Below are 15,629 nucleotides of genomic sequence, written 5' to 3'. Positions count from 1 at the left end.
AAGCAATCTAAATGCCCATCAACAGAGGAATGGATAAAGAAGATGTGATATATAAATCCTCAGCCATAATAAAAAATGCCATTTGCAGCAATATGGATTGACCTAGTAGATTATCATACTAAGTGAAGTAAGTCAGACAAAGACAAATATCATATATATCACTTATATGTGTAATATTTTAAAATGATACAAGTGAGTTTATTTATGAAACAGAAATAGACTCATAGACTTTGAAAACAAATGTACTGTCAACAAAGGGGAAAGGGAGGGAGGGATAAATTAAGAGTCTGGGATTAAAATAAACAAACTGCTATATACAAAATAGATAAATAACAAAGACCTACTGTATAGCATAGGGAACTCTATTCAATATCTTGTAATAAACTATATGGGAAAAGAATTTGGAAAAAAGTATATGTATTTATAACTGAATCATTTTTCTTTACACCTGAAAACTAAGACAACATTTTAAATTGACTATATTCCAATTTAAAAATTGTTATACAATTTTAAAAAGAATAGCATAGAAAAGATAATATACATAGATGCATATAATATAGTACTTGCATAATACATTATCAATATATCTCAAATCATGGGAAGATACTACATTTTTGAAAGAAAGTGAAAATTACTGGTCATCTGTATTTTGGTGATTTATCCTTTCTGCAACCAATTAGCAACCAAAAAAAAGTATTAAAACTGGAAAGAAAAAGTATACATCTCCTTAAGATCACGTTTTCTTTTGATGTTTCTCAGTGTCATTTAGCTTCAGAAAAAAATCAGAACCATTGAAATAATTCTTAGCATTTCCAGGTGCGTGTGTGTATGTGTGTGCATGTGCACATTCCATGTGTGACAGAGATAAGTCACAGCTTATCTGAATCTGCTGATGAACTTCTGTGAGATCTGGCTAGAGGGCTAGCAAGGAAAACTGAGGAATTAAGTGGAGAATCAAAACACCGGGTAATTATGAGAACTCTCCCTCCAAGAGTGTGGGAGGGAGGGAGTTTCTAGGCATGTGTGGATGCAGGGGGCTTGAGAGACAGAGCAAATTCTTTAATTGAGGTGGGGGGAGAAGGCCATGCTCTGGGCTTGGTACCCTAGTTTTCTTGTATTACCAGGACCATAATACAAATGAAGAAAACCATCACGCTTGGGTTGGGGCTAGAGAAGCCGTATCTAAAGGGTGCCCACCTGGGAGTTTCTGTCGTGGCTCAGCAGAAATGAACCTGATTAGCATCCATGAGGATGCAGGCTTGATCCCTGGCCTCACTCAGTGGGTTAAGGATCTGGTGTTGCTGTGAGCTGTGGTGTAGGTCAGAGATGTGGCTCTGATCTGGCATTGCTGTGGCTGTGATGTAGACTGGCGGCTACAGCTCTGATTCAACTCCTAGCCTGGGAACCTCCATATACTGCAGGTGCAACCTTAAAAAGACAATAAATAAATAAATAAATAAATTAATTAATTAATTAATAAAAATAAATTTAAAAATAAAATAAAACAAAATAAAAGGTGCCCACCCACCTGGGAGTGTGATGGTGGGTCCAGCTGGCATGTGCATATGTGCAGAGACATCTCTGCTTTAAGAGGCAGGCAGATACTATAGAGCTGGCGGGGACCTCTAGAAACCAAGGGAATCCACCCAAGATGAATAATCATGGACTTGGGGATCAGAAGGAAGTGGTAGTTTTAATACATGTAAAAACCCATGAGCCTATTTAGAGACAAAAGAATTTAGAAAGACTATGCCATAAAATAGATACTGTGCCAGGGACTTGCTTCCCACTTGTACCCCTAGGCTAGGGGCCCAGGGAAAACCTGTTACATTCAAGCTCTTTTTCTTTCTAATTGGTAAACACTTCCATCAAATGCACAATGAAAAAATTCTGTGAACCTGGCACCCAGATCTGGAACTCTCAATTGCTCCCACTGCCAAAGGTCAATCCAATGTGTCTGCTTTTGACCTATTTTAGCCAAAGAATGTTAATGACATTTTCCAATACACTATGCTGCTCTAACACATGTCCCGCCCCGGAAATTTGGGATTACTAAAATACAGAGATACATTGAATGCCAAAATGCCTCAGTGGGTAGAGATAGAGTCAGTTTTTTAGGCTCTCTGAGCACGTTAGGGACCCACAAAAGTACTGACAAGATGAGAACAATGTATTCCCTACAATCTAATAAGAAAATGACAACCAAAATTAGTGAATCTTTGTTTCTACAAAGCATAATACATTGTCAACTTTATTCATTGTTCTATTTGGTAGAGGTCAAAATAATCTTTCCTTGTACCTCCAGAAGTGCTGCAGATTAGATTTTTTGCAACACCTACGTTGGTAAGATGATGGCCCCCAATTCACAAGCACACATAAATAAATTTACATGTACTCAGGAAGTTTCAGTGGCAAAACTATAAAAAATTTTTCAATATCTTGTTGCAAAAAATCTAATTTGATGTGGAATGTGAGTGCACTTTAATATGTTTAATGTGTTTGTTAAGATGTGGGAGGCACCAAAAGTGTCCAGAAGATAATGGAGATTTTAGAATGGCCCTTCACTTCTACTACTGTTAAAGGATTCAGCTGAATGTGGAGAAAAATTCTTCCATGTTCACTGACCTATTTCCTTGCACTTTTCCTCATATTTTTCCAGCTTATCAACAAAGTTAAACACAAGAACAAGAACCCAGAAAGGGAAATTTTCTCATTGCTAACAGAACTCCAGTTGTCCTAACAGGTGAAAAATAAAGTTTAAAGTCAGCGGTTAACTTTTGGAATAAAATGAAAAGAACATCGAAAAAGAAGATCAGAACTTTATTCTTTTCAGAATTCCCTGCCTACCTAGATTAAAACATAACACCCTTATTTCTAAAGGCACAATCTCAATCGGTGAGCCTGGCCATGGAAAAGAAAGCAAGGGGCCAAAAGTCAAGACCAAGGCCAACCCAGAAGCTGTCACAACCCTTCAAGGGGCTAGCACCAAGCTAAAAAAAAAAAAAGACCAACCAACCGAACAAACAAAAAACAAACAAACAAAAAAAACTATTTTTCTCATCTCTCAAGAAGAAACTCGACATTACAGATATGTCATGTGATTGGTTTTCTTGTATAACATCCTTAAAAAGAGTCTCTAAAATTTTATTCCAAGCTTTGTATACACTTCTTCAAACACTTCATCTACTCAGAACTATCTGGGACTTTAAAAGCATATTTGCTTGAATTTTAAGTTACCTCGGTTCTAACTTATATTCAGAGTGCCACTATTTAATCTGTATGAATAACAAGTTTTAAAAGGCAACAAAAGTGTGTAAAGACATCAGTGTACCTTCAGATAGGACTTGCATACATAAGAAAAGCTTTTAAGGTATCTTAATCAGTTCCAGAAAACCAGATAGTTCACATCCTGTTTTCCATTTTCCTTTTCATTAAACTGTCATCAATCAGAAATATGACTAAGATAAATAGACAAGTGATACCCAGGATAAAAATAGGAAGACTTCTCAAAAATCCTCATTAAATTCTATACATGATCCATAGTCAGCTTGAAAACTACCAGTTAAGGATGAGTTAACCAAAAGGTCATCTGCATCTGGCATACTGAGTGCAATACTTGCCAATTTCTTAACACTACAGTACAATGACAGGAAAGCTAGTTCTAGAACAAGTTAAAAATCAGTTCCTGAAATGATTACTACCAATATTTAGAATATCATGAGATTAATTTTTCTTCTATTATACCACATTTTTCACACAACAGGGAAGGACGTTATCAGGGTTGATCTGACTGTATATGTAGTCTAGTTCATTTTTGCCATGTGTTAGTAATCCATAAAAACAAAATTCAAGGTTCTATTTACTTTCATTAATTCAGCTAACAGAGGCTTCAAGGGGACCAAGAAAGGGTATCTAGCAAGAAAAAGAGGAAAAGATAATGTTTTATTAAGTGTATCTTGGAGAAGTGATTATTTTTCTCCTTCAGTACCATGCACTCGGGTTACTACAATATTTCCCCCTATGCTTTTAAGGCTACTATTCAGAAATTTAGAGACTGGAACGTTTTGCAAACTCCAGTCAAAATAGCATTTCACTGATCGCTTGTTATTTTCACATGTAGTTCCAAGATTCATTCATGAAACTAGAGCTGTCAGGATCTTAATGAGACAATCCTACTTTTTTCATTACCTCAACTGGTTTAGCCAAACATGTGCATAACCAGTCCGCTTTTATGTCACCTAGAGAGAGCAAGTCTTTGGATCAGATCTAATTTTATGCACTCAAAGGAGAAAACTCAAACCACAACAAAGCCAACAATGATAATGATTCAGTAGTGCCTGTGGATTGGTCCCACCCCTGGGAACTGCTCTCCACCCACTCCTGGGTGACAGAGGTACTTCTCTGGGTGTGCTAGATTTAGATGCAGCAAAAGATGCAGACAGTTACATTTGCCAAGTCTCCAGAGTCAGCAAAGCAGCGTTTGAACTGCTCTGGAGAAAGTATGGAGGACCTGAACAAAAACTCATCAATGGCACAAAACCCAGTTCATTTCCCAAATAGCCCTAAAAATCAAAGCAGCCTCATCTATCTCAACAAGAGAGTCAGAAATGCTAGGCCTGGAAGGGCATCTTAGGGAACCGGTCCTAGAAACCGGTTCATTGACATACAAATCAGAGTTCCACAAAAAAGCAGAATGAATGTCTTATCATATATTATCCATCCTCTTGAAATTTAATGTCTATTAGAGGTTGATGCTCTGAACAGCAAGGCTTTACTCAGATATCTGATTCCACATGGTATATATTTCCTGACCAATAAATCTACACACACACACACACACACACATACACACACACACACAAATTCACATGAACAAATTCTTTGCGAATGTCAACTTGAAAAAGAAAAATTAAAAACAAAAGCAATCAGAACCCAATTTACCTCGGTCCACCCCTCTTCTTTTCCTTTTTAAAAGTGCTTTTGAATGTTTGAAATCTGAACATCAATAGCTGCTTCTATAAGCTTTTTCTAGCCCCCCAAACAATTACTTACTAACATATCTTTTACATCTTTTATTAGTATTAGTAATCCTATAGACTGATAATCTCTAGAAGGCTAGAGATTATAGTTTTCATGAACAAACAGGCTTTCAAAAACATTGTAGCTAAAGTTTCTCTTTTGTAAAATCTCTGCTAAAGAAATAGAATCTAAAGTTGTGTCTCCTTGTGTGACTATGTAACTTTTAACAATGGCAATAAAAGGTCAGTATTCATAGCAAACTGAATACCATATTTTCAAATATCCTAACAAAGAATCATGCTACCACCTGTTTTGCTCTAAGTTACGGATCCTAATTATCTATCACTCTTTTGTTTAGAGGCAAATGACCTATAATCTTCTTGTAATAATAGTTCCACAGATTAATATAGCAAAAAACAAAACAAAACAAAAACTCTCCTCCCCCCAAACACACACACACACACACACCAGAGGAGAAAAGCATTTATAATTTCCAAACAGAAAAGCAAACTTCACTTTTGCTTTCTGAATGTGTGCTTCCTGGGAACAAACTTAATCTTTCCATTTGCATTGCTTCCAGATTCATTCAGGAACTATGTGTTTTGCAATTAAATGGCACTCCATATTTAAAATAAAAATTGGCATTTTGTTTCTGTTTCCATTTTCAAAGAGCATATTTTTTAATCACATCCAAAATAGTTCAGCATTTTTCCCACTAGTACAAAAAAAAAAAAAAAAACCAGCAACACAGACCCTCAATACACGTCTCCTAACACACGAGTACCTTTTTGCTCTTGGTCTCCTGTCAGCTCCATCTGTACTCTTACTGTGAACAGCTATAGCATAAAAATGTCTACTCACATGCTTTTGATATTACACTATTTAATCACATACAGCTGTGGCTTAGGAGACTGTTACAAAACACAATTTTAATGTAGTACTCGAAGCCAATTTTGGATAAACATCAACCATTTACTCTGAATAAGAAGTCCAACACTAAAAAGATTTTCTTTTAAAGGAAAAGCCCGATTTTCTTAGAATTTGGCATGGGCATAATTGTGACTGAGCCCTCTTCTGCCAAAAAGACTGATAACGTCAAAGAGGATTGTGTGAATCATAGTAGTGCAAAAACAAAGCTTTCCAGAATTCCTGGAGCCAGAAAGACCTGAAATGACTTGCATTCGCCCTCCTCTTCTTTGGCCTCTGTCCCTTCCAATGGCCCCCACGTCCAACCCGAAATGCTTTTTATTATTTGATGGAAACAGTTTTGAGTTATAATTCTGTTCTTCTTTTTCCAAATGGAGAGAAAGTGAAAGGAAAATGTGTTGGAAAGATACTGTTAAGAGAAATATGCATGGTGTTTCCTTTAAGTTTGGAATTATTGGGGAGAAAAAAACATGATATTTTTACGTATCTACTCCTTTTAAGTAGGCACTAGATTTAGTGTTGTGAAAACAGTGACTACATTATAGAAAAGAAAAGGCCAATGATAACAAAGATTTGAAGGAGTAAAGAGAGAAAACAGCAGCTGAAGAGGGAGAGTAACCTCTTTCTGTATTTCTCTCATTTCAAACCAATTAAAATAGTATACATTCTAAAATGAGACAAGATTTATCATAGTTTCATGCTACCATTGCCTCCGCCCCCCACCCCACCTCCAAAGTGTAAGAAATATTTGGAGTTGTAGCTAAAAATACTATTGCTGGAAGATTTTGAGAAAACCAGTTCTGTATGTTTCAGGCTTTCAAAGGAAAAGAGTACTTGGGAGTTTTCAAGGCTGTTTTCAAACTGGCAAGTTACCAACTCTGACTATCAATGCAAATCTGAGGCAGGAAGTACTAAGGAAATTCTAAACTCACTCCCTCCCTCAGCAAAATTTTCTACATTTTCATCTGCAAGAAATGTGTTAAGGGTTGTTTGGTTTTGCTTTTGGAGGATCTGTACGTTCACATCTTTAAGAATATCCTTTACCCCCTCAGGAGCCTCCTTCTTCCTTTGGCAACTGCTCAGGCCTGGTGTTTTCAAGGGTCTGCTCTTTCCATGGCACAACTGGGCCCAGCTAGACTTTCACAGCCGGGCGGCCGTCCAGCTGCAGATGGTTGGAAATTCAGCCTGAAATCAGTGTGCCGTTGATGGATGACTCTTTCCACCTGACCCCAACTTCACACCAGGCTCTGAACAGAATCTGAGCACCACCAGCCAGAGAAACTTAGTCAGGGTCCTATGGTCTGAAACCTTCTCTTCAAGGTCTTCTGGGGAAGCAGATGGCCAAAGAAGGAAAGGCGGGAGATGGATGAAAGAACAATGTGATAAGAAACTGCACTGAACTGATGGGAACAGAGTGAACTGGTAAGGCTCTGGAAAGGAAGGAAAGGCAAGCTTGCTGTGTGTGCTTGGGGGAATTTTTAAGTTTTATAAAGATGAGTAAAGTTTTCCAAAGATCACCTAGGGGAGAGGTATCTATTTCTCAACTGTAAAATATCAACTCATCAGACTGTGACTATGTTTTACTCTTTTGAGGTTTCCCAGTTCAACTAAGTTGTTTTGCCAAGAAACCTCCCCAAAGTGCCTCAGTACAGATAGAAATCCACCCTGAGTCTCACAGGGCAATAGCAACAGGTTGGGTGTTTGGAATGGGCTGTAACAAAATTCCTGAGAAATATTAGGTTACAACTCAATCAAACATCATCATGTATGTGATCATTAAGCCAATAAACTACTTTCAGCTCTCCTTTCTCTAAAACTTGGTGATTATTCAGAGTGGCCTGCCAACAGCAAATTCATTTTGATGAAACTCTTTTTGAATCCAGTTATGTCTCCTCTTTAAATATTCTGACTTGTCACCAAGATTTCTTCATTACTCCTAACCAAAAGTAATGTTCCTTTTAAAATTGCTTCTTTTAATAGGAAAAAAAAAAAAAAAGGCCAAAAAGAAAACTGAGAAGTGACAACTTTTAATATGAGGTCTGGAAGAGAAAGCAGATTATACCCATATTACTACAAGGTATTGCCACAAGTCAACTATAGGTTTTCCTTGTATTTGACTTACACATAACTTTTCTAATATAACATTTTCAAAGAAACAAAAGCATAAATATCTTATTTCCATTTTTTTTCTCTTTAAGCAACAAAGAGATTGCTTCTAATGTGATGGGTAATAAGAGAAAGAGAAGACAGGGAAGGGAGACGCGGTTTTTTTTTTTTAAACTTTAAATGCATTTGAGAAAATGGAAGACATTTACATGTATTTAAAAATCCATTTTTATTTTGTTTTATCGTAAGAGCAGCTGCATCTAAAATACATGTTTTGGCAGAACAAGAAGGGTCAGTATTTTGGCACTTTCTGAACAAATACAATAATAAACATTTTACTTCTTTAAAGTCCTGTGAAGATTTTCCACCCAAAACTAATGTCAGCAAACAGCTTTTGTGGTTAGTTAAAAACACCTACATTTAGAGACTAATTTAGGACATGGTATCACCAGAATACGATTTTTGTTGTCAACCATAAATGTCTTTTCTATAACAGAATCATTTAAAATAGCAGTGATTTTTAAATTGGATTATAAGTGCAAGCCAAGGCTAAAAGACCAGTGGATTTTATGAATTCCATCTAGGCTTACCAAATAAATAATAAGCAGCGTGCATTTACTTCAAAATTATGACAGGTTCTATCTTGAGATATAAGTATGAAAGGAACAAAAAGTGGTACTAAAATAATCTGGTTGTTTTCATGCTATACTGAGCCACCATAGCATTTATGGTGTTAACGCTGTCAGAAAGTTCCCACATTTTAAAATATTGCACGCTGACCCTTCCTCCCATTCCCCCAGTGCCCAAGTGCCAAAACAGGACACGTTTTCATGCCTTCAGCTCACAGGAATGTTATTAATGTCTGTCATTTCAGAGCCACCAAAATAATATTCGACAACTTCACAGCACTGTCGAAATTTTACAACACAATAATCAATAAGAACGGCCACAATAGCCAAAGTAGCTGATCGTATATTCTCTTCCACCCTGATCTGATTACCCGACTATCAGCTGAGGTCGCCTAATGGATCTAACTTCTTTAGAAATGTTCCAGAAGTTGATGGCTTTGACTGGCTTGAAAGTAACAAGATCCAGATGTTGCCTGTCTACACAACACTCAACTACATAGGACCCCAAAACAGATTTTTTAGCTGGTCCAGCATCCTGTGTCTTTAATATAATGTACACAAAATTATTTCCTGCTAGTAATAGGTTAAAAAGAAATCTCAAGCATAAAAGCAATTATTCCATTCATTTTGATCTAAAGTTTCTCTTCTGAATAGACTTCATAGTAGAAAACAAGAACCAAAAAAGAAAGCATGAATTTGGAAACATTTGGAAAAATTTAGCCAAATGACTAAAGGGGATGGAATGTCCGATATTTTTCATGCAACCCTCGAGTGTGTTGTTTTTGTTTCTTTGGGGGATGAGAAATGACTGTAAATTTCCCCTTTTTAACTTGTCGCTGCTTTGCCATTTCCTTAAGGAAGGCAGGCAGCATTCTCAACCCAATCCCCCAAAGAGTTAAAACTCTGGCCACTGGAGCAGGAGGGCTGGGCTATTTAAGCAGCAACACCAACTAAATGCTCACAAAGGCAAAAAGCAGTGTGAGTCGACCTTGGAGGGGTAGGGCAAATCAGAGAGCAGTTGAGAAAGGAAGGGGAAAAAAGAACAACCTTTAATACAATACTGAAAGTCGGCTGCCTGCTCTGGTTTACAAATAGGCATTGTTTGGCGAGACAGAATAAATGAGAGAGAACTACAGCATGAATGACCAAACCCTCGTCACATCACCGAGTCTTGGTGACAGCTCAGATCACTCAGGCACGCCTCGTTCACTCCTGGCATATTTATTTATCAGGAAGACGGAAGACTCTGGCTAATGCAATGCAAAATAATATAATCTGTAAAGAAATATAATCCGAGCATTCCAGGGGTAAATACCAACACCCACCCACCCCCAAATGAAGTCCCATGTAATTGACAAATTGGAGCAGTGATTTCACACCTGAGCGTCTTCCATGTCTGAACTGCAGGATAAAGTTCATGGTTGACACGACCCACGGCTTAGTGACGTGAGCTTACCCCTGGCCCCCTCACAATCGTTTGAGCACACACATAAAGCCTAAAGTATTTAACCACTTCACGTCCAGTTATCATCAGCTATATTTCATCCCATTTGAAGACCCAGGCCTCCTGATGGCAGCCAACCCAGACACAGCAAGCTTCTAAAAGTAAAGAGCATCTACGGTAAAGCTCCGAAATTCAGTCTCTAGCATTCCCTGAACACCCTCCCTATAAAATCAAATACGTAAAAAACCAAAAATACACTCAAACAAACTCTCGGAGACTTTAGTTACTTGCCATATACCTTCCCACACCCTTCTCCCATGCCACACTCAGCGATTTAAAAGTTTGAGTTGTCCCCACCCCGGCATGTCCTATCCAGTGGGCAAAACCCAGTTAGAGCCACAAACAAAGAACAGCTCACCAGAAAAGCCCCTGAAATTGTATTCTCGTGCCTGATAATCACTGTTACGATCCCCTTGTCAACAACCCTGCCCATCCGCAAAGGACTTGACAGAGATCAGGAGCATTTGTGTTGCCAAATAACAACAAAGGAACTCTAGTGAAACTATTATCTCTCCTTAAAGAGGAAGCCACAATTCCGGGCTCGCTTTCTTCTAATAGTCTCCTCTGCTTCATTAACTCCATTGCTAGGTTACTAATTTCAAAGAAGCAGGAAGAGGTGATGGGGGGGGGGTAAATAATAATTCACATGCCTGTCTGTCTCCCATCCCAAGTGCAGAAGGACACCACACAGCTGCCAGACTGTGGGGCGAGCCATACCTTGGTTTGGAGATAATGAGGATAGTAGTAAGTGTACTGGGGGTACATTTGTGGCTGGTCCAAGCGTTTGCCCATGTAGCTGGAATCCCTGTCTCCGAGGCAGGGGACTGGATGACAGGGTATATGCCCCAGGCCGAGCTGACAGTCCCGATGACTGATGAGGCTTCGGAGATCTTCTTCCACCCCTCGCTAGTTCCAACACAGCAAGAATTTTAAAAAGAAACACACCAAAAAAAGAGGGAGGGGGGGATCCGTAGGAAAACCCCCCACACAGCCTCCCTGGATCTTGCCTGCCTTCCCCCAGTCGCCGGGGTCCACTTGGGGTGAGGCAGTTTGTTCTCTACCAGGCTGCCCGTAGTGATGTCAATTGCCAGCGTTTGTAAAGGGAAAAAAAAAAAAAAAATCAAAGTCCTTTTAGCACAACTCCGAATCCTTGCAGATCGGCTTCCTGTCTGTCTCTTTCCCCACCTTAAAGAGAAAGAAAAAAAAAAATAAAAAGGAAGAGAAAAGAAAGAAGAAAAAGGAAAAAGAAAAAAAAAAGAAAGAAAGAAAGAAAAAGAAAGGGGAAAAGAAAAAAAAAAAACAAAAAGCAAAAAAAAAAAAACCTTGCACACAGCTCAGTTGCTGCTGTCTCCCTCCCAGAGTGACATGGTGTTGGGGCCCGTCCTGTCCTTTCATTCACGTCCCCTCCTTCCAGCCGGTGGGTGGGACCCGGAGAGCCCCTCTAGGGAGCAGCGTACGCAGTCCAGAAGGCTGCAGTATTTCCTCCAAGAAAAAAAAAAAAAAAAAAAAAAAAAAAGCCTGCTTCAACCCCTGCTGCAAGCAAAGTTCCGATTCCCTCTGCTGGCTATCTCGAATAGCAAAGCAGTTTTTGCAGCAGAGCTGCTGCCGCTGGGACTGAACCGGGGAACTCAAATGTGGGCGGTGGATTATTCCTTATCCTTCCCTCCATCAACCCTGCACAAGAGCTGCCTTCTTTCCTTTTCTTGCCAAGTTTCAAGGTAAGCCACTCTGCTAAACAAAACACGGCAGACCCTGGGAGGGACCAGAGGACGAAGGGAGGAAGGGAGAGGAAGGAGAAAAATCAAGGCGGACAGACTAACCTTGCTGGTTAAAATGGAAAAAGTGTATCCCAAATGCTCTCAAAACCTGGGAACATACTCCAGCTAAAGGAATCCAAGACCTGCTTTAGAAACTAACCTTTTACTTCTCGGAGGACATGGAGGACAGTAAGTATTGAAGAAATGTTAGCGTCTACTCCAGGGCCACTATTAACAAGCCAGTCATCATCAGATCACAGTGACCAACTTATCACGGCAGAAATAATCTTCTGATCACTACATCCATTTTGTAAACATCCAAAGACGTGTCCCCTTAGGTTTATGATAGTCTTCAGAGATTAAAAAAAAATCACTATTTCTATCACTGCCTATCTCTTTATGATTCATAGAGGCTTTAATTGCTTTACTGAGACATCACACACACACACACACACACACACACACACACACACGAGAATAAAAATCATAATTACTTGGCAGAGTTTTTCCCCCACCAAGAATAAGTAGTATTCTGACATGTCTATCAGCTGCTATAGTCTAATACAAATTGTTTCAGAGAAAATATATTTCCTTAAAGGGTCCCTTTTCAAGGCGGGCGAGGCTAAAATTAGACGTGCCAGCTGTGTTTTGCTGAGTGCTCACGCATGCCCAGTGCGTGGGCAGACCAGCACTGAACTCCTCTCGACTTTGTCAGGTCGGCTCTGTTCTCCCCTGCCCAGAGTCGCCTTTTCAGATCACAGGTTTCTGGTACAAATCCAGCTTCCTAGGCGAGAAGAACAGAGAACCTGGTCCAGCACACAACCTGGTGCCCATCCACTGACAAGACCCACCACCCTGGGAGCAACTGGCTTCCGTGCAGGGGTCTGGGTTCCGGAAGCCACGTGAGTGCATGCGTGCAGGGTCCTTGGAGAAAGATAAGGAAAGCGGGTTTTATGTTTGACTTTTGACAAGAACAAAAGAAGGCAGGAAGAAAGAGGAGAGAGTAGGAGAGTAGTAGGTAGAAGCATTGACAGCACTGTCATTGAGAAAATTAAATCAACTCTGCTGATGTTTATGTGTTATTTTGAACCTCAGTGGTCTCATCTAGAAAATGGAAATACTTCCAACTTAACCTGGGTGCTGGGTGGTAAGCTGAAACAGATACTATGTAAAACTCCCATTGATTTAAAAAGCTGTTGTGGCATCTCACTGCTCAACAACAAATCCTGACTTGTGGTATAGTTTTCAAGGCACTTCAAAACCTGTCTTCTCCAGAAGCAGAAAGTAGACCCTGCACTTCGTATCTAATGCCTGAGTCACACAGCCCTGCTTTCAGGACTGGGCTGTGCTCCCAGGGACTTGGGTCAGCCCCTCTGCCAGGAGCATGCTCCCAAACCCATCACCTGGTCTCTTACCGTTCAGTCTCTGCATGGATAGCATCCCACCTACCCCAATCGCTTTCTGTGCACCCCCCTGGCTTCTACACCTTATGTTCATCCTAATATCATGCTTATCTCATGTCACTGCCTATTATTAATTACTTTTTTTTCCCCGTGATGCTCTAAATGCATCAGGAAAAGCAGGTAAGGAAGAGGCACCATCATTCTTATGAACCTTCATCTTTTCCAAAATCAGCATGGCATCCAGCACCAAATGGATGCTTCATACATGTTTGAAGAATAAGACATCTTAAACATGATAAATGACTTCAACCCATTTTATATCCCTCTTTTCAGGACATTTCTGAGTGTGGGAAATGAAGTGTTATACAGATCAGAACAAGACCCTTCCCTCAGAGAGCATGTATTCTAGGTTAGGATAAAGCAGTAAGCAAGTACATAGTCAGCGTATGATCAGATGATATTGAGAGCTGAGAATAAATATAAAGCTGAGTAAAGAGAAACAGAGCCACAGAGATTCCACTTTAAATAGGATAGTCAGGAAATGCTCTCCAAGGAAGAGCGTATGTGTAAAATGAAGGGCGTGAACCATGCTCTGGGTGTCATGTATGATGAGAGCACTTAAAAAGCCTTGGCTTCCACCCAAACTGCTGTGATTCGATCCTGCCTCTGCTGCATCACTCAGCCCCCAGTGCCTCATCCACCCAACGCCACGGCCCCCTCCATAGAGTTATGGGAACTCACCAAGAAAATCATGGGAAATATGGACAACACTTTGGAATGTAGTATATCTGCTCAATAAATGTAATCTGGGAAAGCGCATCCCAGGCTGAAGGACCAGCAGGTACAGAGAGCCTAGCAGCAAAATCTGTGTGTTTGGAATGTGCCAGGAAAGTGCAGGGGCTGGAATGGAGCAAGTGAGGAATAAAAACTCAAAAATGAGACTGGGGCCAGCTTATACAAACTTTGGTGGAACTTGGGGTAGAAAGCTAAACTAGTGACAGATAACAGAATAGCCGGGCTTTATCCAAATCTTCTGATTTTAAGATCTAGACAGCTTCAGCTATAGGATACTGTCCTTCTAAATAACACATTAGGGTTTCTCCAAATTATAAGACTGGTGAGATCAGGTTCCTAGATTGCTTCTGCCAATTCTGCCACTTCGGACAAAGGAAGTCAGTATTCTTCATTTCTAGCTGCCAAGATATTCCTTAAAGGGAAAAGTCTACTGTCTTATTTACAAACAAAAGCCCAAGTAAATAACTCCTTTAATAACTCATCCCAAGCTCTAGTCTACTTCTACGCAAAGTTCCCAGCATGTCTTGATACTATTAGCAATTTCTGCACAAATTGCTACTTTCCAAAGTCTATTCTAGTCAATTGGATTATTGGTATTTCCTGAGCTTCAGTTGTCATTAGCTTAAGAACATTCATTGAACATTTAAAGCTTTTCTTAAATAATGTAAAGACAGTTTACCAGTTGTGAGAATCTTAAAAACCTGTGTTTCATTCATGTTTTATATTTTTTTTCCTCCCCAAGATACCAGTAGCCATGGCGATTCAGGAGGCAAGATAGTCATGTCAGAAAGAGTTTTTATATCATGTCTGCTCTGTTGGAGCTGTGGCACTTTCCATTTAAATGATCAAGTTAAGGTAGGAGGTAACTAGTTTAAGGCACTCAGTAAATCAGAAGCCAGCTGTGTCCCATTTGCCAACTAACAAATTTTGTACAAACCCAAAAGCAGCAAACTGCATCAAAGGGCATGGACTCTTATGGATGTGCATGATTCACAGAGCAGACTGGGGAGACACTCATTTTAGACAAGTTCTTGGCTGACAAAATTGCAAGGGTGCCTCAGATACACATCTGGAGGTGGGGAAGTGATGCTACTGAAATGTGGGTCAACTGGGTATATGAGGAGCCACTTCTGGTTTGTCCTTAACATAGCCACTCAAAGAACTGGGTCCTCTCTTTGGAGGATTTATTATTTTATTTTTTAAATTACACAGACTTAGTCAAAAGTAAAAGAACAGTGGAGATATAAAGAAAAACCATAATCATACAGTCTTTGCAAGCAAGTATATTATTCCACCTTTAAGAAAGACATCCATGACTGACCTTGAGTAAAACTTAAAAAACTGTGGCAGAGATCCTGTCGTGGCTTAGCAGTTAATGAACACAACTAGTATGAATGAGGACGTGGGTTCCATCCTTGGCATTGCTCAGTGGGTTAAGAATGCAGTGTGGCTGCAACTGTGGTATAGGCTGGCAGCTGCAGCTCTGATT

The 15,629-nt window shown here is 39.6% G+C and overlaps 2 protein-coding genes across 37 annotated transcripts in view; one reads left to right on the top strand and one right to left on the bottom strand.

The window, feature by feature from the left end:
* Positions 1–15,629, bottom strand: part of RBMS3 (RNA binding motif single stranded interacting protein 3) — a 1,488,242-nt gene that overhangs the window by 737,842 nt on the left and 734,771 nt on the right. For 9 of the 36 annotated variants that reach the window (XM_084987325.1, XM_084987339.1, XM_084987331.1 and 6 more), the window contains exon 1: positions 10,903–11,550. The exons of 12 other annotated variants lie outside the window; for them this stretch is intronic. In XM_084987325.1, the coding sequence (XP_084843451.1) occupies positions 10,903–10,977 (75 nt within the window). In that variant the 5' untranslated portion in view covers positions 10,978–11,550. Of the gene's footprint in view, positions 1–5,803; positions 5,839–10,543; positions 10,667–10,902; positions 11,551–15,629 lie in introns of those variants that run through there. 15 more of the 36 variants (XM_084987326.1, XM_084987340.1, XM_084987332.1 and 12 more) reach the window with 3 other exon arrangements.
* LOC106507985 (uncharacterized) overlaps positions 11,053–15,629 on the top strand; it is a 93,180-nt gene continuing 88,603 nt past the window's right edge. The window contains exons 1-2 of the mRNA XM_084987405.1: positions 11,053–11,094; positions 11,763–11,903. Coding sequence (XP_084843531.1) covers positions 11,053–11,094; positions 11,763–11,903 — 183 coding nt within the window. The remainder of the gene's footprint in view (positions 11,095–11,762; positions 11,904–15,629) is intronic.

Source organism: Sus scrofa, chromosome 13, assembly GCF_054392235.1.
Source record: "Sus scrofa isolate SSC_HxYL_T2T_F1_AM1 chromosome 13, Sscrofa_HxYL_maternal_Yorkshire_Landrace_v2.0, whole genome shotgun sequence".
In the NCBI taxonomy this organism is placed as follows: Eukaryota; Metazoa; Chordata; class Mammalia; order Artiodactyla; family Suidae; genus Sus; species Sus scrofa.
Note: the sequence above shows the minus strand (reverse complement) of the source record. Positions and strands in the feature narration are given on the sequence as shown.